Here is a 24,228-nt window from a genome sequence, read left to right on the forward strand (position 1 = left end):
TGAATCTGTCTGTCAAAACTTCTATATGATCTGTTGTCTTGTTCCTAGTAGTATTATGGAAACTACCGGCCTCTTACCTGCTCACCCCCAAGATGGCCATTGTTTTTGACATCATCTTTAGAAATGGATTTTCTTATCCTCTGTTTCAAACAACAGAACAGAACTGTTGAGCTCTCTGGTCATATGACCTTTCTCCTCAGCAGAACCTCTGCATCACCGCACTGGAGCTGAATTCAGGGACTATAATTTGCTTCCCTTTGGAGCGATACTCCAGCTCTTCAAGTATGGTGTTGGATTGGGATGGTAGTCTCTGTTCTGAATTTGCCCCTTTGGTTATGGGCCCTTTACTATATTGTGTGAACTTGGGCGGGGTCAGTAATAGACCTACCTTTTTCCCTACAAGTGGGAGCTGGTTGGGTGAAAGGAGACTTTTCATTTGGCTATATCTTCTTGGGTTAGCACTTCTGATCTAGATTCCTGCCCCTCTGTGGGTTAATCTGTAGCCTTGGACTGGGAGCTGGGCATGGGGGAAGTTCTATCTTCTTAGCTATCTTTGCCTGGAGTGTTGCTTCATTCACACTGAGCTGGGAAATGGTATATTCAATACTATTAATATTAAATAGATTGTGGCTTAGATGCCACGGCCTCTAATTATTCTTACCAAGATTTAATTGATTTTCTAATTAAGTGTTTTTCCATTTGGTCTGTGCCTTAGGACAATTTCCAGATGCTTTAAATGTTTCTTATTTTTTAAAATAATTTTTACCAGTTAACTGATGGTTTTGTTGAGAATAGGGTCTGCTAACCTCATTACATTGCAATATGGAAAGTCTTGCTCCTCTATAGAAATTGTGTCCCAATTAGGAAAAAAATACCCACTCTAAGTCACAGAGAGACAAAATGATGGAAAATAAGGAAATGCTTATGAAAAATACATGGGGCATAGTGAAGTTCTAATATAGATGTAATTGGAGTCTTAAAAGCAGAACAGGGACAGGAGCAATATTTGAAAAGACATCATTACATATAATTAAGAAGTGCTAAGAATTCCAAGCAGGGTAAATCCAATGACGATCACAACTAGACATGTCATAGTAAAATTAGTAAAACCAAAGTAAAAGAGAAAGCCTCAAATGCAGCTAGAGGGGAAAGAAGACATATTACCATAAATGATCAAAATGGATACCAGAAGAATAGAAAGATATCCTCAAAGTACTGAAATAAAATAATTGCCAGTCTAGATCCATACCCAATGAAAATATTCTTCAAAAGTGAAGGTGAAGTAAAGATATTTCTTGAAAACAAGAACTGATGAATTCAATTTTAGCAGACCTAATATGGTAAAGGTAATTTTTTGAAGGAGAAAGAACAAAAAATGCAGCAAGGAATGAAGACCAGTAAATGGCATAAAATTCTGGGAAGAGTCTAAATGAATATTGGCTAATAGCCAGTCATAGTAATATCTTTTTAAAGTGATTTGGACAATTAAAATTACATGAATAATACTGCTTTATTTGGGAATTATATATTAGGTTGAAGTGTTTTTAAATTTCTTGATTCTAAGATGAAGGAAGTTGTAAAATTACTAATCTAGTTTATATGTTAGGAAGTGAAGGAAAAAAAAAAAGAAGTGAAGGATACATATAGTAAGCTCTAGGATAACCACTAAAAGATGAGTAATGTATATGTAATTAATACAGGGAAAGAAAGTGAAAACAATTTTAAAAAATTAATTACTTTTAAAAGAAAACATAAACACAACACTGGATAAACAAATATTTCTTATGAGGACACCAAAAGCATAAATCATAAATGACAAAAACATATAAATTTCATTTTGACAGTTCAAAATTTCTGCTTCACACTTGGTAACATTAGGAAAATGAAAGAAGCAAGTCACACTGAAAGGAAGTATTTACAGGACATATATCCAGCATATTGTAGATAAATGACTAACATTAACAAGTGATGTATTTCAACTAAGACAAAAAGTCACATGTCAAAAGGAAATGAACTATGAGCAGACCTTTAAAGTTGAACCACAAACAAACAAATCTAATGAATCATTTTCAGTCACATTGCTCCCACAAAACATACTATCCTAAGTATTTATTTTTATTGAGATCAAAAAATATTTTTTGCACTCTTGGTAAAATTAATGCAGCTTATTTTTAAAATTAGAAAAGAAAATATGCGTAACCAACATTAGAAACAAGAAAAGTCCTATGCCTATAGATTAAAAGAGAAGGAAAATTAGAAAGAATACCAAGTGGTTGCTCTAGATTAGCCCTTTTGTAGTGATGGAGATGTCTTATGTTTGCATTCTCCAGCACAGGTTAGTCATATGTACCTGTTGGGCACATGAAATGTGGTTAATGTGGCTAAATTTTTCATTTTCATTTTTAATTGTATTGAATTCTAGTTTAAATATTGGTGGGATTTAGCATGTGGCAATGTAATTTTTTTGTTGTTGTTCAGTGGCTAAGTCATGTCTGACTATTTGCGACCCCATGGACTGCAGGATACCAGGCTTCCATGTCCTTCAGAATCTCCGAGAGTTTGCTTAAATTCATGTGCATTGAATCTGTGATGTAACCATCTCATCCTCTGTCACCCCCTTCTCCTTTTGCCTTCAGTCTTTCCCTGCATCAGGGTCTTTTCCAATGAGTCACCTTTTTGAATCAGGTAGCCAAAGTATTGGAGCTTCAGCATCAGTCCTTCCAATGAATATTCAGGGTTGGTTTCTTTTAGGATTGACTGGCTTGATCTTGCAGGCCAAGGGACTCTCAAGAAGCTTCTTCAGTACATAATTCAAAAACATCAGTTCTTCAGTGCTCAGCCTTCTTTATGGTCCAGCTCTCACATCTGTACCTGACTCCTGGAAAAGCCATAGCCTTGAGTATACGGACCTTTGTCAGCAAAGTGACGGCTTTGCTTTTTAATATGTTGTCTAAGGTTTTAATTGGAGAAGGGCATGGCAACCCACTCCAGTATTCTTGTCTGGAGAATCCCATGGACAGAGGGGCCTGGTGGGCTACAGTCCATGGGGTTGCAAAGAGTTGGACACAACTGAAGTGATTTAGCACACACGCACTAAGTTTTTTATAGCTTTCCTTCCAAGGAGCAAGTATCTTTTAATTTCATGGCTCCAGGCCCCATCTATAGTGATTTTGGAGCCCAAGAAAATAAAATCTGTCACTGTTTCTACTTTTTCCCCTTCTGGTTACCATGAAGTGAAAGGACTAGATGCCATGACCTTCATTTTTGAATGTTGAGTTTTAAGCCAACTTTTTCACTCTCTTTTTTCACATTCATCCAGAGGCTCTTTAGTTCCTCTTCACTTTCGGCCCTTAGAGTGGTATCATCTGCATATCTGAGGTTGTTTGTATTTTTACCAGGAATCTTAATTCCAGCTTGTGATTCATCTAGCCCAGAATTTCAAATGATGTACTCTTCATAGGAGTTAAATAAACAGGTGACAATATACAGCCTTGTTGTGCTCGTTTTCCAATTTTGAACCCTTCAGTTATTCCTTGTAAGGTTCTAATTATTGTTTCTTGACTCACATACAGTTTTCTCAGAAGACAGGTAAGGTGGTCTGGTAGTCCATCTCTTTTAAGAATTTTCCACCATTTGTTGTGATCCATACAGTCAAAGGCTTTTGAGTAGTCAGTGAAGCAGAAGTAGATGTTTTTCTGAAATTCCCTTGCTTTCTCTATGATCCAATGTGATTTAAGGTGTGATTAGATGGTGTGGGGGCTTCCCTGATAGCTCAGTTGGTAAAGAATCTGCCTGGAATGCAGGAGACCCCACCCGGTTCAATTCCTGGGTCAGGAAGATCCCCTGGAGAAGGGATAGGCTACCCACTCCAGTATTCTTGGGCTTCCCTTGTGGCTCAGCTGGTAAAGAATCCGCCTGCAGTGAGGGAGACCTGGGTTCAATCCTTGGGTTGGGACCATCCCCTGGAGAAGGGAATGGCTACCCACTCCAGTATTCTGGCCTAGAGAATTCCACAGACTGTATAGTCCATGGAGTCACAAAGAGTTGGACACAACTGAGTGACTTTCACTTTCACTTTCACTAGATGGTGTGAAATTGGGTTCAGAGTCCTATCTTGAATTCTCATTGATACAGTAATCACACTGATTTTACTTTGATTGCCTGAATATGGTCTGGCTGTATGAGGGAAAGATTGTGGCTTGGGACTTTACTGAGGGGCTGATAATAGAAACATCCCTCAGAGCCATTCCTCTCTCTGTCTCCTGTAGTTCAAAAGGGGATTATTATTATTTTTCCTTTTTTGTGATAAAATGCACATAACAAAACTTTGCAACTTACCCATTTTTCAGTGTACAGTTCAGTGGCACTAAATACTTTCAGGTTGTGCAACCAACTCAATCCCCACCCCCACTGAAACTCTACACCCATTTAACCAGTTACTCCCCATTTTCCCCTCCCCCCCAACTCTGATAATGACCATTATACTTTCTAGGATTACATACCTCATGTGAGTGTAGTCACATGGCATTTGTTTTTTTGTGACTGTTTCACATAATGTAATGTCTTCAAGTTTCTTCCATGTTGCAGCATATTGAAGAATGTCCTCCCTTTTTAAGGTTGAATAATATTCATTTTGTGTTTATATATTGCTTATCCACACATCAGTTGAGTAATTGGGTTGCTTTGACATTTGGGTTATAAATAATGTCCACGGGTGCCCAAGCATCTCTTCAAAACCTGCTTCCAGTTTGGGGTACATACCCAGGAGAGAAATTGCTGGATCATATGTTAATTCTGTGTTTAATCTTTGAGGAACCACTCTCCTGTTTGCCATGGCAACCATGCCATTTTATATTCACACAAACAGTGCACAGTCTTCCAATTTCTCTGACGTTTGTTTTCTGTTTTTTGTTTTAAATAGTAGCCACCTGAATGGATGTGAGGTGGTATCCCAAGGGATCGTTAGTTCAAAACAATGTTTACTTTATTTAAAGAAATTAGGCCTCTTTTATCTTGTTTAGCTTTCCTTAGCTTCTCCTTTCTTCTCTTGTCTAAAATAGAATTGATTTCTCCCAATTGCACAAGGTTATTGTTTTGTATAAGATAATGCATCTGATCTGTTTCAAATAAACTGGAACGCTGTATAATGATGTAGAGCAATAAAATTAAGTGTTATGTTATATTTAGGTTCTCCTCTTCACTGTATGTCATTTAATTTGGGAATAATATTTCTTTAGCTGAAATATGTACTTTATCTTCATCCTCTCAGCTGCCACATCAGTACTGGTAAGTCACAGGTGAATGTCTTTCTCTGATACCCACTTTGGCCTGTTGTATTTCATAGCAAGTGTGTAATCACAGGCTGCTCCTCCTCCAATAAGAGTTGTCCCAAATACCAATCTGCTTAAAGCTAAATGGATTTATCCTATCTATATTCAAATCTTCTTTTCCCAAACTGCATACTTTGTTAAACACCAGAATTGCAGAGTTAAAATTATCAGTCCAATAGAGTATGAAAAAAATGAAAAATACAACTGTACTTTGAGATGTGTGTTCCAGGGTCTGAATTCCTCTAGTGTGTGTTTCTGGGGCCTAGATGTTAATTATATGCCCCTTTGTATTTTAAACATTGAAGAAATGTATATTTAAAATGTTCCATGTAGTGAACATCACAGCTAATGAAACAGAAGTTAATATTTTATTTCTTCACAAAGAGATGAATGTGTTTAATTAATTGAACATTATTTTCAGTACTTTGCTTAAGCTTAGTATCATGTTTCATTAAAAAGTACAAGGAAACTGTAGTTGTATGAAGCAGATATGTCCTCATAGGGTTTGTGGAGAAATAATTATTTTTAATCACTGAGAAAGACTGAGGAACCTATTATTTGGAATTAACGTCCTTTGTCTGTCTCTGCTTCATTGGATGAAAAGAATCTGATAATAGTATATGTGGCCAAAATTAGTATGATAGAAAAGACAGAAGGTTGTATTTTTAAAGGATGACTATTTGTGACATGGTTATGACAATGGCCCCTGATGTTTTTTGTCGCTGATCCCTCATTGAGAATTCAAATCAGTTTTTAAAGAATATTCATATGTGTTTTGCTTGAATTACAAAAAAAAATGACTCAGTACATTCTACTTTCAACCTATCATGGTTTTAAAAAAAAGTTTTAAATTGTGTGATCCCAGTGAGTGATGGCCTAATTTAGCTGCATGTAAGTGTGTTTTGGTGCTACCACACTTGTTCTGATTGATTTGAGTTCTTTTATTCCAAGAGACTTGCCTTATGTCTTCTAACTGTGGAAAATTGATTACTTGTCCTCTCAGTATCAGTTCATAAAACACCTAAATTATCCTGAAATGAGTGAGTTCATCAAGAAATGCAAGAATATGTCAAGCTAATTTCCCAATAGAGGTGAGTGGGGCATGGCTTAATTGAGAGTCTGAGAAATTCAGGTGAAATCCTATTAAATCTATTCTTTTGTTTACTCAGTATAGGCAAAATTTTATAATATCAGTTAGAGTTTAGTGTGGGAAATAGAACTGCTTTAGGTATTTTATACAATAGTTGTCTATGCTATTGGCAGATGTGGGCCTGCCTCTGCTTCCGGGAAAGGATGGATAGCACAAACTGGTTGATTCACTGCAGAACAGAATATATTTAAAATCTTTTATGACCTTGCCCAGGTGGCACTAGTGGTAAAGAATCCACCTGCCACTGCAGGATACGTACGAGACATGGGTTCAATCCCTGGATTGGGAAGATCCCCTGGAGGAGGAAATGGCACCCCACTCAAGTATTCTTGCTGGGAGAATCCTTTGGACAGAAGAGCCTGTTGGGCTACAGTCCCTGTGATTGCAAAGAGTTGACCACTGCTGAGCCTCTGAGCACACATGGCATATAACCTTGCTGGCCAGCAGCAAAAACCCATATTAGCAAGTATTTGGTCCCTGCCTCTCTTCCACATTCTAAGTCTCTCTGCATTGCATCTAATTTGCCCCGGAACCGAGCACAAGGGAGTACTGAGCATTTGGTTTTGTAACCTCCGTGGAATTAGGGGAGTATATTAGGAAGCAGTGCTAGGGGCTGTCTGCTGTTGGGTCATACCCAATAATGCAGTAGTCAGGTTTTTCTTTTAGTTTAGAAACATGACTTTCACTTCTCTTCTTTTATAGCCTTTGAGCCTAGCCTTGTGTGACTCAATGAATGCTGGTTGAGTTCTTGTTAGACCTAATAACACATTTACAAATATGTAATGTTATATTCAATCTGTAATTTCTTTGCAGGGTTTTTTTTTTTAGCTTCCTGTCCATTTTAGTTTAGTTTTGTTGTTCAATCCCTCAGTCGTGGCTGACTCTTTATGACCCCATGGACTGAAGCACGCTAGGCTTCACAGGCCTTCACTATCTCTCAGAGTTTGTTCAAATTCAGGTCCAATTGAGTCGGTGATGCCATCCAACAATCTCGTCCTCTGTCATCCTCTTTTCCTCCTGCCTTCAATCTTTCCCAGCATCAGTGTCTTTCCCAGTGAGTTGGCTCTTCGCGCCAGGTGGCCAAAGTATTGTAGCTTCAGCATCAGTCCTTCCTATGAATATTCAGGACTGATTTTCTTTAGGATTGACTGGTTGGATCTCCTTGCAGTCCATGGGACTCTGAAGAGTCATCTCCAATGCCACAGTTTGAAAGCTTCAGTTCTTTAGTGCTTAGGCTTCTTTATGGTCCAACTCTTACACCCATACATGACTACTGGAAAAACCATAGCTTTGACTATAAGGACCTTTGTTGGCAAATTAATGTCTCTAATTTTTAATATGCTATCTAGTTTTAGCATAGCTTTTGTTCAAAGGCACAAATGTCTTTTAATTTCTTGGCTGTCACTGTCCACAGTGATTTTTGGAGCCCAAGAAGAAGTTAAATCATTTATAAATGCAATTAACTGGTCACATGGAAGTGAAATTGTTCCAACATGCTGGAGTTGGAGTTTAATTTCAGTAAAACATAAAATATAAAATTTTATTTTATTTTTTCTGTACTTGGGCTTATCATCTTCCTCATTGGGCTGTTTGCACTCCTTTTGGGTAATGTTATTATTTTCTTCAATCAGTGTTTTCATCTTGTTCCTGCTTTAAGGAAGTCATATTTTAGACTAGAATTAGTGAACAGATGCTTTGTTCACATCATATTAAAGATGACTAATTGAATTCTATTTCAAAACGATTTTCTACTTGTGAATTATTTGCTGTTTATTAGCTTTAATGTCACTGTTTTTGTCCTTGTAATGAATTGAGCTTTATGCCTTAAAGATAATTTTTGCCTCAGTGTATCAATTTGATACATTTAGACATTTCCTACTTTTATTCTATTGGGTTTCTAGAAGCTGTATTATAAAACAGATTATTCTGTTGTGGTTTACATGTTTTTAAATGATAAATACTATAATTAAGCAGTGTGTTTCTAACCAAGTGTTTTTAAACCAAAATATTTTATGCTTAAAATGAAGTTGTCATCAGTGCCAAAATGTAAAAGCTCTTAATCTCTATAATAATTAAAAATTTTAAATATTCTTTATGTTTGGTAAAATGAGTATAATAGAAACACCATGTATTTTTATGGCATGTGTGTTTGCTCTAGTATATTAAAAGGTTTGTATGTATATGTACAACTATTGTATTTTTTATTAGTAAACATAAGCCTCACAGTTGATTATATTTCTATTTGGCTTGCCCCTAATTTTTTTCAAACATTACAGGAACAAATTATTTTGAATTCTTATGAAAGGCTTTATTTGTGCATGTTTGTCAGAGGCGTCTTGTTGATCAGATTCTCTTATTAATCTTTTTCCTCTTCTCCATACTTGTTTCTGGATTCTCTGGTGGCTCAGGTGGTAAAGAATCTGGCTGCAACGTGGGAGACCCCAGTTCAATTCCTGGGTTGGGAAGATCTGCTGTAGAAGGGATAGGCTACCCGCTCCAGTATTCTTGGGCTTCCCTGGTGGCTCAGCTGGTAAAGAATCCGCCTCCAACATGGGAGACCTGGGTTCAATCCCTGGGTTGGGAAGATCCCCTGGAGTAAGGGAACGGCTACCACTCCAGTATTCTGGCCTGGAGAGTTCCTTGGACTGCATAGTCCATAGGGTTGCAAATGATTCGGACATGACCGAGTGACTTTCACTCATACTCCTTTCAACCCTGTTTCCTCTGCCAACACCAGTGTTAAGGACATGTCTTTCTTTTTTTTTTTTTTTTTTTTTTTTTGTCTTTCTTGATAGAAGGCGTCAAAGGCAAATAGGACAGGAGTGCTAGGCACGCTCTTGCCTTAGAGGTGGTGGTCATTGTTTTAGTTTGGGATTGACTGTCGTGAGCATTCGTTTTCTCTGTCTCTGTTTCTCTCTCTTCCCCATTCTGCCCTTGCTTTCTCTGTCTAGTACATTCAGTAGCAGCCATTCAGTCACCTTCTTTTTGTTCCCTTTGTCACTCCTTAATGTTGTTAGTTCAGGGGTCTTTCCTTTGGACATATCATTATTGTTAGAAACCATTGCATAATCAGATAAAGGCACTGAAAAGTGAAACCTAAGTATATATTTGGTAGCACAAATAGGGAAGAGAGGCAGAATTTGAAATAGAGAAAAAACAATTGCTTGCATATATCACATTTATTCACAGTATGGTTACATGTCTGTTTCCTCAACTTGGTTGTATGGATATCTGGAGTAGTAAAACAGAACCATGCTGCTGATTCATTTTTGTGTCTTGGCAGCTTGGTTCTTGCTGAATGCAGTAAGTGTTTATTGGACTGAATGGAAACATATCTGTATTTTCTTTAGAAAGTCTGACGAGTAGTTTTTTTTTTTCTTTTCCTTTTCTAGTCTCTTAAATGCCACAGTTGGTTCTTGTCTATTTTAAACCAGCTCCATCAAATTTGTTGCTAAAACTGAATTCAGATGATAGAAGGATTGGTTCTCAAAGTCCATTCCTGCTTGAAAAGGATGATATTCAATTATTTTTAATGTTGCTATAATATTTTAATATCCTAGTGTGAGGATAATGTCCTTTGGTGATTATTCTTTCTCAAGCACATATCTGATCATGTTACTCCCTTGCTCAAAAACTATTGAGAGCTCAAACTGAATTTTAACATCCCCCCAAACCTGATTTCTCAACTTACTTTCCAATCTGTTTTAGCCCTCTTGAGCATTACTGCTTTGGGGGGTGCAGGCAAAGAGTGAGTTTGTTAGTGAAAGTATGCTTGTGAGAGATACAAGTGGGCAGGTGGAAAGTTGAGCTGTTACTGTTACTTACAAGTGGGCAAGTGAGAAGTTGAACTCTTTGTGAGCAGCCTGTGCTGGCTTGCTCATTCTGTGGCTCTTGCCCGTGCTGTCGTTGGTCATGAGTGCTTATTTCCTTTCCACCAGTTTCTTCACACTTTAGTTTGCCTGTTGTGTCCTTATTTTATATCTCCTTCTTTATAAAGTCTTGCTGATCAGAATAGGTTCTCTTAAATTTAGTGACTTAACTCCTGTTTCTGTAGCTGCCATGGTGCTTCCCACCGGCTCTCATGTTTGCCCCAGTCAGTATTTCTCATTCAGTACTTTTTCTGGTTCTGTTTTAACCCACCTTATCCTGTGGTTCTTCTCTCTCTTTCAAAAAAACTTCTAGAGACATCTATGCATCAGGGATTGTATAATTCCTGTTCAGGATTTCCTTCTGTCTCAGGAAGGAACATGGCAATTTATTTAATTATTAAAAAAGGTTGGTTGGTTGGTATCCAGTAATATGGTGAAGTGGAATCAATATCAATTTGAATAGTAGGGACCCTGTGTCTAGTCCTTTCTCAGCTGAAAACTTGCCTCCTTATCTTGAATTGATCACTTTATCTTCCACTGCCTTCAGTTTCCTTCTCTCTAAAAGGTAGGTGTTGGATTGCCTCTCTAAATCTAACATTGTTTCTAGATAGTAATAAAAAGGTTTCCTGAAAAGTGCCAGTGATTCTTCCACATGCTTTATCTAAGTGATCTACTGTAGGTCATCATTCTTCTGTATTGTAGATGTTATTGAGTCCATTTTATAAATTTATTTGTTACTTTGGTTCACAGACAGTAAGCAATTCTTCTAAGGTCATAGATTGGCAGAGCTAGGATTTGAACTCAAGCCTGTTAGCTTCATCTAAATTATTTCATCTGATTGATGACTGTCATTTATAACTTTATTGCTACTTCCGTCTTGGGTATTCCTTTGGAAAAGGTGTATGGATTCATTACATATTCTAATGTATTGTTTATAGATTACAAGATAAAGTCAAGCATGTATCTGCTGATACTTTTTAGGTTGACCTGTCTTTATACTTAGAAATGTCTCTTAATAGTAGGCTTCCCTGGTGGCTCAGATGGTCAAGACTCTCCTGCAATGTAGGATCCCTGGATTGCGTAGATCCCCTGGAGAAGGAAATGGCAACCCACTCCAGTAATCTTGCCTGGAGAATTCCGTGAACAGAGGAGCCTGGCAGGCTACAGTCCATGGGACTGCAAAAAGTCAGACATGACTGAGCAACTGTTACTCACTCACTATTAGCCATGTGCTTTTCCATGGTATGCTGCTGTCTCCCTGTAGATGTTAATTCTGAGGCTTTTAAGTCTACCTGTTTTTTCATTACTGTTACAAGTTTCCACATGAAGTACATAATACTATATGTGGAAATGTTTATTTTAAATTTATACCATTCACTGTAACCCACTCCAGTGTTCTTGCCTGGAGAATCCCATGGACAGAGGAGCCTGGTGGGCTATGGTCCATAAGGTCACAAAGAGTCGGACGTGACTGAAGCAACTGAACATCCATTTACTGTACCCTGGTTTATTTGGGGCCAGGTTTTCATTTTTAAATGTTCACTAAGTTGCCCAATCTTTTGTGTGTGTTGAGTGTCAATTAAGAATAGAGGAAAAATTGTATTTAATTGTATTTTAGTTACATCAGTGAACAAATGATCATTGTTACCACCTACACCATAGGTGTAGGACTTTTTGTCCCTAATCCCTCATGGGAAAAATGTTTTAAATGTAGGCTTAACAATTCTTCATGAATATGAGAAATAGGAAGAAGGTGGGTGGAAAGATTTTTGTATGCCAGACAGAGCTGATTTCTTAATTCTGTAAATTTGCTCCATTATTCTCCTACCATATCCAGTTTTTCCACTTTTATAATTTCAAGTGATAAATATCCTTTTGTAATCAAAATATGTAAAATTATGATCTTAGATATGTGATTGGTTAAAGCTAGAGTTTATGGTGGGTCCTATCCATGTCATATTTTTAATAGAATCTCTCTTTTTTTTGGTCTATTTTGTGTTTTAGTGCCTTATTCATATGAATGAGCTGTCTAGTTTTCTTAAAATTTGAATACAACCACTGCGGCTGTTAAAAAGGGAGCCAGTGGCAGCCAAAGCCAATCAATTTTAAAGGGAGAGTGTTCTTTTCTATTATCTTCTATATGCATTATTTTACAGGTATTATTTATAGTTAATTGTTTTTTAATTAAGAACTTATTTAGGGCCTTATTTTTTCCTTTCTGTCCTTTGGCCATTTTACTACTGGGAAGAGAGGAGTTAAGTTAGTAGACCAGAGGCAGCTTTCCTCAGGAGGGTCTGCTTGCGAGGTAGGTATTTGTCTGGCATCCAGGAACTGGAGTGATAACCATTTCTCTACACTGATATGAGATCTCCCCCAAGTAATAAGGGTAGCTCACTGTGCCTGGACGTTTTGTACAAACAAAATGTCGTCTCTACTGAACACCTGCTTTCTTCCTAGGAGTCTGAGATTTTGGTATACAATACTAGGCATTAGAACCCACCTGCAAATGCAGGAGACATAAGAGACATCGGTTCCATCCCTGGGTTGGAAAGATCCCCTGGAGGAGGGCACGGCAACCCTCTCCAGTATTCTTGCCTGGAGAATCCCCATGGACAGAGGAGCCTGGTGGGCTACAGTCCATGGGGTCGCAAAGAGTTGGATGTGACTGAAGCGACTGAGCGCACACACGAGGCAGATAGTACCTAAGTGACCAGCCCCTAATTAAAACTTTGGGCACTGAGTCTCTGATGAGCTTCCCTGGTAGACAGTGCTTCACAAGTGTCAGAGCTCACGGCTGGAAGAACTGAGCACGTCTTGTGTGACCCTCGGGAAGGAGGCTCTTGGAGACTCGCGCCTGATTTCCGCTGGTCTGCCCCGCGTGTCCTGTTCCCTTTGCCGGTTGGCCTTCTGTCTTCTCATCCTGATAAATCTTAGTAAGGGCACCTGTAGGCTTCCAGTTCTGTGAATCCTAGCTATCACCAAACCTGAGACCCTTAACACAGCTGACCATTAATATATTTTCCCATCTGAAGAAGGCAAGAGAAAAATCCATTCAAATGTATAAAGTTTTAGTAAATTAGACAGTTTGTAAATTTTTTGGTAATGTAACCTGAAGGAAATCAGAGCATGCTTTCCCAAATTATGCCATGTTGGCGTATTGATTTTATTCAGCTGAGGGCGCTTGAGAACCAGTAGATGCAGAAAGGGGTCTGTGACCTCCTCGTTGTACCTAAAAGCAAGTCAGTATTTCCCATGAGGAAAGTGCACTCCCTGTACCAGGAAGAGAATAGCATTCTCATCAAGGAAAACTGGGAGTTGATGCCAAAATGGATCTGTACAAACAAACCTAAAATCACCCTTGTTGTTCAGTGGCTCATTCGTGTCCAACTCCTTGCAATCCAATGGACTGCAGCATGCCAGGCTTCCCTGTCCTGTATTTCCTGGAGTTTGCTCACGCTCATGTCCATTGAGTTGGTGATGCCATCCAACCACCTCATCCTCTCTCGTCCCCTTCTCCTCCTGCCTTCAATCTTTCTTAGCATTAGGGTCTTTTCCAGTGAGTTGGCTCTGCGCACCAAGTGGCCAAAGTATTGGAGCTTCAGCTTCAGTCCTCTTATCTTCCATTCATTTTCCCCTTAGATTTCCTAATCACTTTTCCATTATTAAATCCCTTTTCTTTTATCTTGTCATCTCTCCTTAAATTCTTTATTCAAGTATATGAGATCTCAGTCCTAACCACTTCTTTGGGTCTTCTTTTTTCTGTGATGGCTCCTACGTATACATAAAATTATTAAATAAAATTCATATTCTTTTCTCCTGTTAATCTATATTATGTTAGTTTAGTTCTCAGGTCCAACCATAGACTCTGAAAGGTTCCCTATAGGATGCTCAAGTTTTTCTCTCCCATCCAGCTGGAAGGAATTCTTGATAAAAAGTATGTTTCTGTTACTTTGGTTTGTTCCTATCTTTGATGGTACTTATATAGTAGGAAATAAATAATGGGTTAATTAAGTGATATAAAATTTAACCACCTGGTTTAGTAGCTGAGATAATTTTACACAGTTTAAATATAAAAAAGTTCTTCAGGGTAGAAGATGCGTCCAGGAATGTATGATGGTATTGTTGGAATTGAATATCATCATAATGGAATACATAATAAAATTGCTTTCCATTTAATGTTTCATGTGGTACATAGGCGGTTACTAATGTCTGCTATATGTGCCTGCCTTGATAGCATTTATCCCTGCATTGATGATGTATGTGTACGCTTCATGTGTGCTCTGTGTGTGGGTGTTTATTGGAGGAATTGTTTTGAGGGCTCTATAGAATAGTCTTTTGATTGATGAGGGAGAAATGTTTATTATAATTAGATGATTCTGATTGGTTTTCTGAGGAAGATGGATTAAAGAGAATGTCAAAAAAGTGGCTGAGTAGACTCCATGAAGGAGTGAGGAAAGAACGTAGGAAGGAGTTCTCTGTTGAGTTTTACCTGAAGCATGATGCAGTCAGATTGACAGGAGCAAAGCAGTCGCCACAGTTTCCAGGCTCAGGGCATTTGGAGGCTGTGTTCGTCCTGCTCACACTGAAACCTACCTTCCCATCAAGAGTGAGGACACCTTATTTATACTAAGAACCACCCCTTTTCTGTTCACTTTCACTCACATGTCCAGTCAGCACCACGATGTTTTCACATATTCTTCAAAGTGAAATATTGTCTGTTATCTGTTAATATGAAAGTCTGTAGTTTTAAAATGTGAGAACAAAAGGAATTTATTTTGTTAAACTCTGGGCTTGCATTTATTAATCCTATGCCTATTCTTGTTGCTCTGTAATTAACAGAGGATAAATAATGCTGGATTTATTTTAATTCTGGATTCAAAAGAGTTGCTGGAGAAATTTGAAGAATTTCATCTACTCTTGGGTCCTTTGCAAATTTGAGACAATCTAGTTGTAACCTTACTTCTGTTTGTCAGTTTTTAAACATTTCTCTCTTGTTCATTTTCTCTTTCCTACAGCAGCTATTTCTGACTCTCTGTGCTTAAATACACAAGTCCAGCTCCATTTTTACCCTCCCTCAGTGGAAATTTACTGCTATTTTAATAGGACTGTCTTTTTGTTGGGAGTTGGGCATCCAGTGAATTTACTTTTTTGATGTGCTAAAATTAAGATGCCTGTAGGATTATCAAGTGTAGAGACTCATTATGCAAGTAGATATTTAAAAATCTGGAGTTAAGATCAGTCTGGTTCTGAATTAGGAATCACTTAGATCTCTGTTTACCTACATACTTGTTTACCACCAAAGACATTTTATAGATGGAGTGATGCTTAATACTAGAAACCTGTACAGTTATCTCTATTTAAAGGCCAAATAGTTGAAGAGGCCCAGGAAAGGAGATTGTGAAAGAAAAAGGAGAACTAGTAAGGAGTGTATTATGAAAATAAAGGAAGAAGAGAGGTAGGATTAAGAAGTGATTGGCAGTGTCACATGCAACAAGGATAGTAGGAAGGATTTATAGAGCCCACTGTATTTGGCTTTAGGTTATCTTTGGGGATCTTGATGAGAGTTATTTTAATTGGGTAATCAGGCTGGAAACCAGAGCCAGTGAACTGAGAAGTGGATTGGAAATAAGACTGTGGGGCATCAAGTGTGGACTGCTCTTCACAGGAGTTTTTAACAAGAAGAGGACAGGATGCTGGTGAGAAGGTCATGTCAGATTGATAAAGGGTTTTTGTTTGTTTCACTTAAAAAATTAGGTTTTTTTTTCTTTTTAAAAGATGAGAATAATAGAGAAGAATGATATAGTAAGAAAAGAGAAGGCCTAACTGGTGTAGTGAAGTCCTTGATGGATGTGGAAGGAAGGAACCAAGGTAGGCTGATTTGTCTAAAGAAGAAAGGTCCCACAGCCGCTATGGAAAACAGTGTGGAGATTTCTTAAAAAACTGGAAATAGAACTGCCATATGACCCAGCAATCCCACTTCTGGGCATACACACTGAGGAAACCAGATCTGAAAGAGACACATGCACCCCAATGTTCATCGCAGCACTGTTTATAATAGCCAGGACATGGAAGCAACCTAGATGCCCATCAGCAGATGAATGGATAAGGAAGCTGTGGTACATATACACCATGGAATATTACTCAGCCATTAAAAAGAATTCATTTGAACCAGTCCTAATGAGATGGATGAAGCTGGAGCCCATTGTACAGAGTGAAGTAAGCCAGAAAGATAAAGAACATTACAGCATACTGACACATGTATATGGAATTTAGAAAGGTGATAACGATAACCCTATATGCAGAACAGAAAAAGAGACACAGAAATACAGAACAGACTTTTGAACTTTGTGGGAGAATGTGAGGGTAGGATATTTCAAAAGAACAGCATGTATACTATCTATGGTGAAACAGATCACCAGCCCAGGTGGGATGCACGAGACAAGTGCTCCGGCCTGGTGCACTGGGAAGACCCAGAGGAATCGGGTGGAGAGGGAGGTGGGAGGGGGGATCGGGATTGGGAATACATGTAAATCCATGGCTGATTCATATCAATGTATGACAAAACCCACTGGAAAAAAAAAATAATAAAAAAATATATATATAATCTCAACTCTGCTACTTAGGATCAGTATGGTAGAAAAATTGCATTTCCTAATTTATAGAGGTGAGGTCATCAATTTGTGATAGTTTAATATAGAGTAGATGCTGAATAAATATTTGCCTTCCTCCAAAAAAAAAAAGAAGAAAGGTCCCTTTTCCTTAACTGCTGGGAAGATTCAGGATGGTACATGTAGGAAATTTGGGGGGTGTCTTGCCTAATAGCCTCAGTGTTATTTTTCAGGGGGAGAACTAGATTATTATGTATGCTACAGTGAGTGAAAAAGCTGGTAGGTTCAGAGAGTGCACACTGGACCAGGTGGGGCATGCTGAAGAATCTCTGGGCACTGAGGGTGGCTTTCAGTGTCTCTTCACATCCCCTGACACTCATTTGTGATTTTCCTTGGGGGACTTGGTAACCTGATATCGGAAATAGGAGATTTTTTTTTAGGTCCTACAGAGATGTTTTACTATTCAAGTTCAGTAGTTGAATAGGTCTAAAAGGAGTTTGAGATGTAAGCAGGAGAGTGGCTAAAGTGAAATATTACTTATTTAGGTTAAAGAGCCTGGATCTCAAGCCAGTAAAAGGAATATCATCTCCTTTTGGCAATGAAGAGCAAATGTATTAGGAGAAAAGGGAGCTGGGCAGATGGGTAGACAAAGCCAGAGGAGGAGATAATGGGGGGAAAGAGGGTTGGGTATACTCTTACTTCAAAGGTGACGGTTCTAAAAACAACACTAGGATAGGTCTATAGGAGTGAGTGACTGTAGACACATGGAGTTAGGGTCCATCTGGAAGTCTGAAAGCTTAGTAATGAGTTGAAAACGGGCTCTGGACTCAGACTGTCTGAGTCTGAATGCTGTGCCCTCACTTGTTAGGTATATGATCTTGGGCAAGTTCCAAGTGGTGGTTGACTGTCACTCAAATAAAGATAATGAGTGCCTTACTTTAGTTTTGTGGTGGGATTGAGTGAAGTAACTCATATAAAGCATTTGTACCATCCCTTGCACAACTTAACTGCTCAATAAACCTTAGTTGTTGTTGTTATCATTATTGCTGGCTCCGTCTTATTTAGATCACAACTCTTTTTTAAAAATTAATTAATTTATTTTAATTGGAGGCTAATAACTGTACAGTATTGCGTTGGTTTTTGCCGTACATTGACATGAATCAGCCGTGGATGTACATGTGTCCCCCATCCTGAATCCCCCTCCCCTCCCTCAGGGTCGTCCCAGTGCACTGGCTTTAAGTGCCCTATTTCATGCATCGAACTTGGACTGGTATAGATCTCAACTTTTATGTCACCGCCTAAGAGAGACTCTCCCCAGCCACACTGTAAAATATAGACTCGTTCAAATAACTGTCCGTCATATTTTAGCACCTTGTACTATCCACTGTTGTAATTTAGTTGTTGGTGTGAATATCTCCCCAGTTAGATTACCATCTTCTTTGGTGTTGAAGCCAGATCTTATTAACCTTTTTATAAACTATGTGCCTAACACATCAGAAGTATAACTGCTCTCCCAAGTCTTTGTTGTGGGAGGAAAAATGGGATCTCTCTGTTGATGTAGAAACCACTTGAATACTGCTTGTTTAATAAAGTTGATTTCTGGCCTAGTGGTAAAACTTTTAGATAAGGGCAAAAGGGTAAACCACCATCACTAGGGTTTTCTGATCTCATTTTAGAATTTTCTACACAAACAAGTGCACAGTTCTCAATTTACTGTTTTGTTTGGGTGGATAAAGGAGTGACTCATCTCTTCCAAGCTGCGTTGGATTTAGCAAACTGAGCAAATGCAAACCTCTTGTTTTAGAGGCATTATTTATATGTTGTTGCCATAATGTCAAATCATGACTTTAATCATGAGAGAAATTATATTTAACTTGATTTGAGCCACAGTTGAGGGATGCTGAATCTGGAACTGATAATCTGCTCTTAGAGGAGGTTTTTAAATGTTTCCAGTCTGTTTATAGGTGCTTCAGTACAATGTAGGTGATATTTTATTGTTTGTCCAGCTCACAGTCATTTTAGCTTCCTGAACCCAATCTTACTTGAACATATGACCTTTTTGTGTTACTTTTGTAACCACAAGTATTTGAAACTGAAGGCTCAGAAGGAGCAGCTTATTTCTGAATTTCTCACTGACTTCCAGAGCTTTACAAGAGTGGCTTAACTGTTAACAATGATAACATTCTTTTATGTGTATAAAATGTTATATAATGTACTCTCATTTTTGAAGTTAAAAATCAGTATTTGCTCACTCTTCTCAAATTAAAAATGCATTTGAATTATGATGATTTAGTGTAAGTTCCAAGTGTGTTATTGACCAACTCTGGTTTGGGGAGGGGGCATCCCTGGTGGCTCAATTGGTGAAGAATCTGCCTGCCAGGGCTGGAGAAACTGGTTCCCTCCTGGGTCGGGAAGATCCCCTGGAGAAGGAAATGGCAACCCCTCCAGTGTTCTTGCCTGGGAAATCTCATGGGCTGAGGAGCCTGGCGGGCTAGAGTCCGTAGGGTCGCAAGAGTTGGACCTGACTTAGTGGCTAAACCACTGCTTACCACTGGTTTAGCGAAAGTAGATTTTAAGAGTTCGAGTTCTTTTCTTGAATGGGTAAGTATTCCACGTAAATTTAAATTTATAAATTGAAAATCTGTCCTTCATTGATTTGTATAAGCTTGACATAAGTTTATCAACTTATAACATTATGTATTTCCAGTCAAATAACCTATCTATAAGTAATTTATCACATTTAAATGGACTTTCACATTACAGTATTGTCTATACTGGTGCTTCTGTCATCAATGTTCTTTTTTTTGTTACAGATTTTTATTTTATTATCATAAAATTTTATTTGCTGTCAGAAAGTGAAGCATTATGTGTGATGGCATATAATTGCTCTGACAATCTGACAAATTCTAAAGCATTGACATTTCTTTCATTATATAAGACACTAGATTCTTACGAAAGTAATACATGTTGTTTTTCTCATCAACAAGGCTTTCTGTTTACTGACAGTCAATTGGGGAAAAAAAAACATATTTTCCCTTCTTAAATAATGAAGTAGTCTAAAAATGAAAATACTTTTATAACAAATTATTCTCAATTAATATGATCATGAGATACATGGAAAAGGATCGTATTTTCTAGATGGATTGATAATTTGATGACATTAGTGACTCCTGTTTGACGATATATTACACATCCAATGTTAACAAGAACATGTTCCTGATCCTTCACATGCTTTATTCCTAGAATTTAACCCATGAACTGGAGAACAGGGAAAAACAGCAGCTAGAGATGTTGGATGAGCTGAAGGAGATCCAGAAGCACTTTGAGACGTGTGACGCCAAACACAAGCGAGCTGACCTGCAGATCACGAAGCTGACTCAGCACGCCGAGGAGGCCACCAAGCAGGCCGAGCAGTACCTTCTGGAGCTCCAGCAGTCCGAGGGCCTGAGACAGGAGGCAGAGAAGAGGAGAGAGGAGCTGAAGCTGAAAGCTCAGGAGTCCATTAGGCAGTGGAAGCTTAAGCATAAGAAGTTAGAACGCGCACTGGAGAAGCAATCTGAAAGTCTCGATCAACTGTCAGACAAGAATAATCAGGTACGAAAGCCACATTCCTGAGGAATGATTTCTGCTGTGACCGACCATTCACTCATTTGTCCTTTGAACAAACTCTTGAGTGCCGTGCTGTGTGTGTAACCTATCAAGAGGTTCTTGGTAGAAGAGTCTCTGTGTCTTCACTGTCTCAAGGTACACAGATAAAATCTTTGTACAGCCTTTGTAGTAGTTTAACATTCTGTGGCTTTGCAGAGTTAATTCTTAAAACAGATCCACTCTTCTCCTCTATTTTAGCTTTTAGTTCCCTAGCACTCCCCGTGCTAAGTTGCTCAATCATGTCTGATTCTTTGTGAACCCATGGACTGTATGTAGCCTGCCAGGCTCCTCTGTCCATGGGAGTGGATTGCTATGCCCTAATTTGAAATTATTCTTTAATATCCAAATGGAAGAAAATCACAAAATCTTCCTTAATATCACATGTCTTTTCCTCCAGTGAATGTATTTTAAAATCTCATTTATTTGTGTATCTCAACTTCAGTATTGGTTTGAAAGCAGCATTTAAGATGCAGTCATTACTACTGGACCATTTTCTGGCAGCAGCTGTAATTTTAGTTAAGTGAATAGCATTGATAATCTCACTGAGCAGTATTGTCAGGTCTCAAGCCTCTTGAAGACTTTTGTGCTCCTTTGATAGCAACAGAAAGCATTTCATTGATCTGTGTATGCATTTAACATCATCTTTTCTCTTGTATAATCGGTTATTTTAAATGGATTTTACGCTCCTGTGTTGATTCTCAACTGTATCTTTGCATTGAATTAAACCCAGATGTTTATAAGATAATAAGCAGGAAAGTCATGATTGATTTTTATCCATGTTTAGTCTTGGTTTATCACTTTTGCATTGTCATTTGTCACTTGTCAAGAACTGTGATTGTTTCAGAAGAATAATCATTTGGATAAGTTGACTTTCTTTCAAAAGAAAGCAAAATGTAGGGCAATTACACCTATAAAATCAATTGTCAGCACTTAAGAATGATAAATGCTTATTTCATGACAGATGAGCTGTCATGGACACGATGCTTTCATTTTTACATACGGATTTCTTAGACATATAAAAGATGGAGGAAGTGATCACTTTGCACTGACTGTGGAATGCTTTTCACTTTAACCCACCTGACACTTAATAGGTGACTCATTGCCCCAAGGTAAAGCCCTTCTGAAGCTTTCAGACTTGAATGTGAATTGATTTGATCCCAGGAAATTGGTCTACTTTGATTATTCTGTTGTCAGCCTGGTTTGGCAATTGGCTCAATGAGTCTGCCTATAACGGAGGTAGGGAGAGAGAAGAGGGGTTGGGGAAATTGATTGATTGAGAGCCATCTGGGGATTTTGCTTAATGAGAGGAAATTTAGAAGGGTCCATGTCATCAGACAGTATCCTAATCCAGGAGAGTTTTCTCAATTGAGCTTTTTAGAATATTAAAAATTGTTAAACAATCACTTCCCAGAATACTCCTGCTAAAGTTATTTTTATCACTTAGCATTGCTAATGATAAGCAGAGAAGTAGTTTTAAAGTGATTGCCACAGTTAGGGTAGTATTACAATTATCACAGCAGGCATTGTAATTTCCACTTTAAAAGCCTTAAAAATTAATGCAGCATGTCACAGTTAGAGCAATGGTTAATCAAAGAAGAAAGGGTAACAGATATTTTACTGCAAATTCAAGTGTCCAGTAAGTCTGTGATACGGAAATACATTGTAAATAACTTTGGAAAAAGTATATCTTTAATACCTTACTGAATAATGCCTCTGAAGAATATTTAATTTTGAATAAAATAGAAAACCACCTTAGGGCAGTAGTAAGACAGTCTACTCATTTTTTGTTTTTTTTTTTAGGACTAATTACTTTCCAAAAGTGACTCCAGGATATATTTGGAAGTGTATGTTAAAGTAAAAATGATACTGGTTTACAAATAAAGCATGTTATAGTTTAGAGAATGAATTAATTGTTTAATAAGTAACTTTATTGAGCCCTTTCATGTGCTCAACAGATGCAGTCTTTGCATTTTCAAAATAGTTCCTTGCCTACTTCCATCTATCTTTTTCCAGGTTCACTTATTTTCTGCTTTAAGATGTGCCACTTAAAAATTCATTAGAAAGCCCAAAGCTTTTATTCTCTTAACTATTGCTCTTATTTTTTTTTCCCCCCCTGCTTTTTACATTGCATTATGGAATCTTGGTAAGATGTCAGATGTATATCATATTACAAAACTGCTTCATTATTGAAGAATATGGCACAGCAAACAAATAGCATATCATTGCAGAAAAAATCCAGACAGGTCAGTATGTATACATTCCTTAAAAGACACTGACATGAATGTTTACATCAGGGAATCATGATATTCTTCGGAGATATATAGATGGCCTAATGTTCTATCGATATATATAACGTTCAATTGAAGACCCAGCATTCTACTGATATAAATAATCGTCAAGAATTGTGATATTTTTGCCTTTTTTTCTTTTAAAGTGCTTTTGAAGTCATTGGTTTTTATATGTGCTTTAAAAATAATAAGAAAAAATATTTCAGTTTGGGTTTTGATCATCATGTATGCTTTTCTGAATGTTTCCAAATGCATGTGTTTTTTTTTTTTTCTTAACACGGATAATGGGAATGATTCTTAGGTTTTGTTTTGCCTTGTTTTTTCTTATTGAATTGGCAGGATAATTGACTTGCCCATGTATTGAGCTTTTTCCTTGATAATATTTGACTTCGAGAATCTTAAATTGCCATCTTTTCCTTCTGTGTATTGCTTTCATGCTGAGGGAAATAAAAGAGCCGTATGTAATATATACTATCTTTTCAAATGTGAATTTCTTAATGGTTGAAAAGTAAGGAGGATCAGTGCTAAAGTGCACACTTTTAAAATGTGTATGCAGTCCTGTCATAAGCAATTTAAGAAAGGCTAGAGTACCGATATGTTAGTATAGCCCAGCAGTCTCTGCATGTTTCTTTCTGTGCAGAAAATTAACTTTTGTTTTCTTTAAAAATTTTTCTTGCCTACCTTTTGGTTCCCTAAAAAAAAGAAAAAACTGTACAGACTTGATAGTCAGGCCTTTGAGGAGTTGATTCCTGTTCCCATAAATCACCATGGTTTTAAGCAGTGTCATTCCTTTGGGGTCATACCAGCCATTTTCAATCTTTCTTTCATTATCTTCCTCTATAGCTCTTCTTCAATGGAAACAGTGCTTGGTTAGAACATTCCCTTCCCATTTCTCCTGACTGCTACTTATGTCTCCATTAAGCCTCCACTTTTCTCAAGAATTTTCACACCTGGCTTCCCTTCAACCTGTTTCATTACATATAATTTTGCTATTATCTTTGGTGATCTCCAAGTTTAAGTCAGCAGCCCATTGGACTCTGTGTTTTTATATTTCACTAGCTTCCTGTTGTATAGTGACTTTCCAATCACTCTGCAGCTAATTTCTATGGCTAAAATTTGTCATCATCTATAATTTGTGTTCAGATCTTATAGTTCTAAAATTTCAGTCTCTGATTATCCACATTACTTTTATTCCTTTTTCCTCTTTTAAGAATTACCACCAGATTTTCACCTTCCCACATTTTATTGGTTGGCCAGCTGTTTCTTGGAATCAGTTTTTTTTCCCTCTCAGACTGGACTTCACAAAAAGCTAATCTGGTGACATGTTCACTGGCA

The 24,228-nt window shown here is 37.8% G+C and overlaps 1 protein-coding gene across 1 annotated transcript in view; it reads left to right on the forward strand.

The window, feature by feature from the left end:
- The window catches only part of CEP128 (centrosomal protein 128), a 452,428-nt gene that overhangs the window by 131,193 nt on the left and 297,007 nt on the right, over nt 1-24,228 (forward strand). Inside the window, exon 13 of the mRNA XM_061156507.1 lies at nt 20,201-20,551. Within this exon, the coding sequence (XP_061012490.1) occupies nt 20,201-20,551 (351 nt within the window). The remainder of the gene's footprint in view (nt 1-20,200; nt 20,552-24,228) is intronic.

The sequence above is a fragment of the Dama dama genome, chromosome 12 (genome assembly GCF_033118175.1).
Source record: "Dama dama isolate Ldn47 chromosome 12, ASM3311817v1, whole genome shotgun sequence".
Classification (NCBI taxonomy): Eukaryota; Metazoa; Chordata; class Mammalia; order Artiodactyla; family Cervidae; genus Dama; species Dama dama.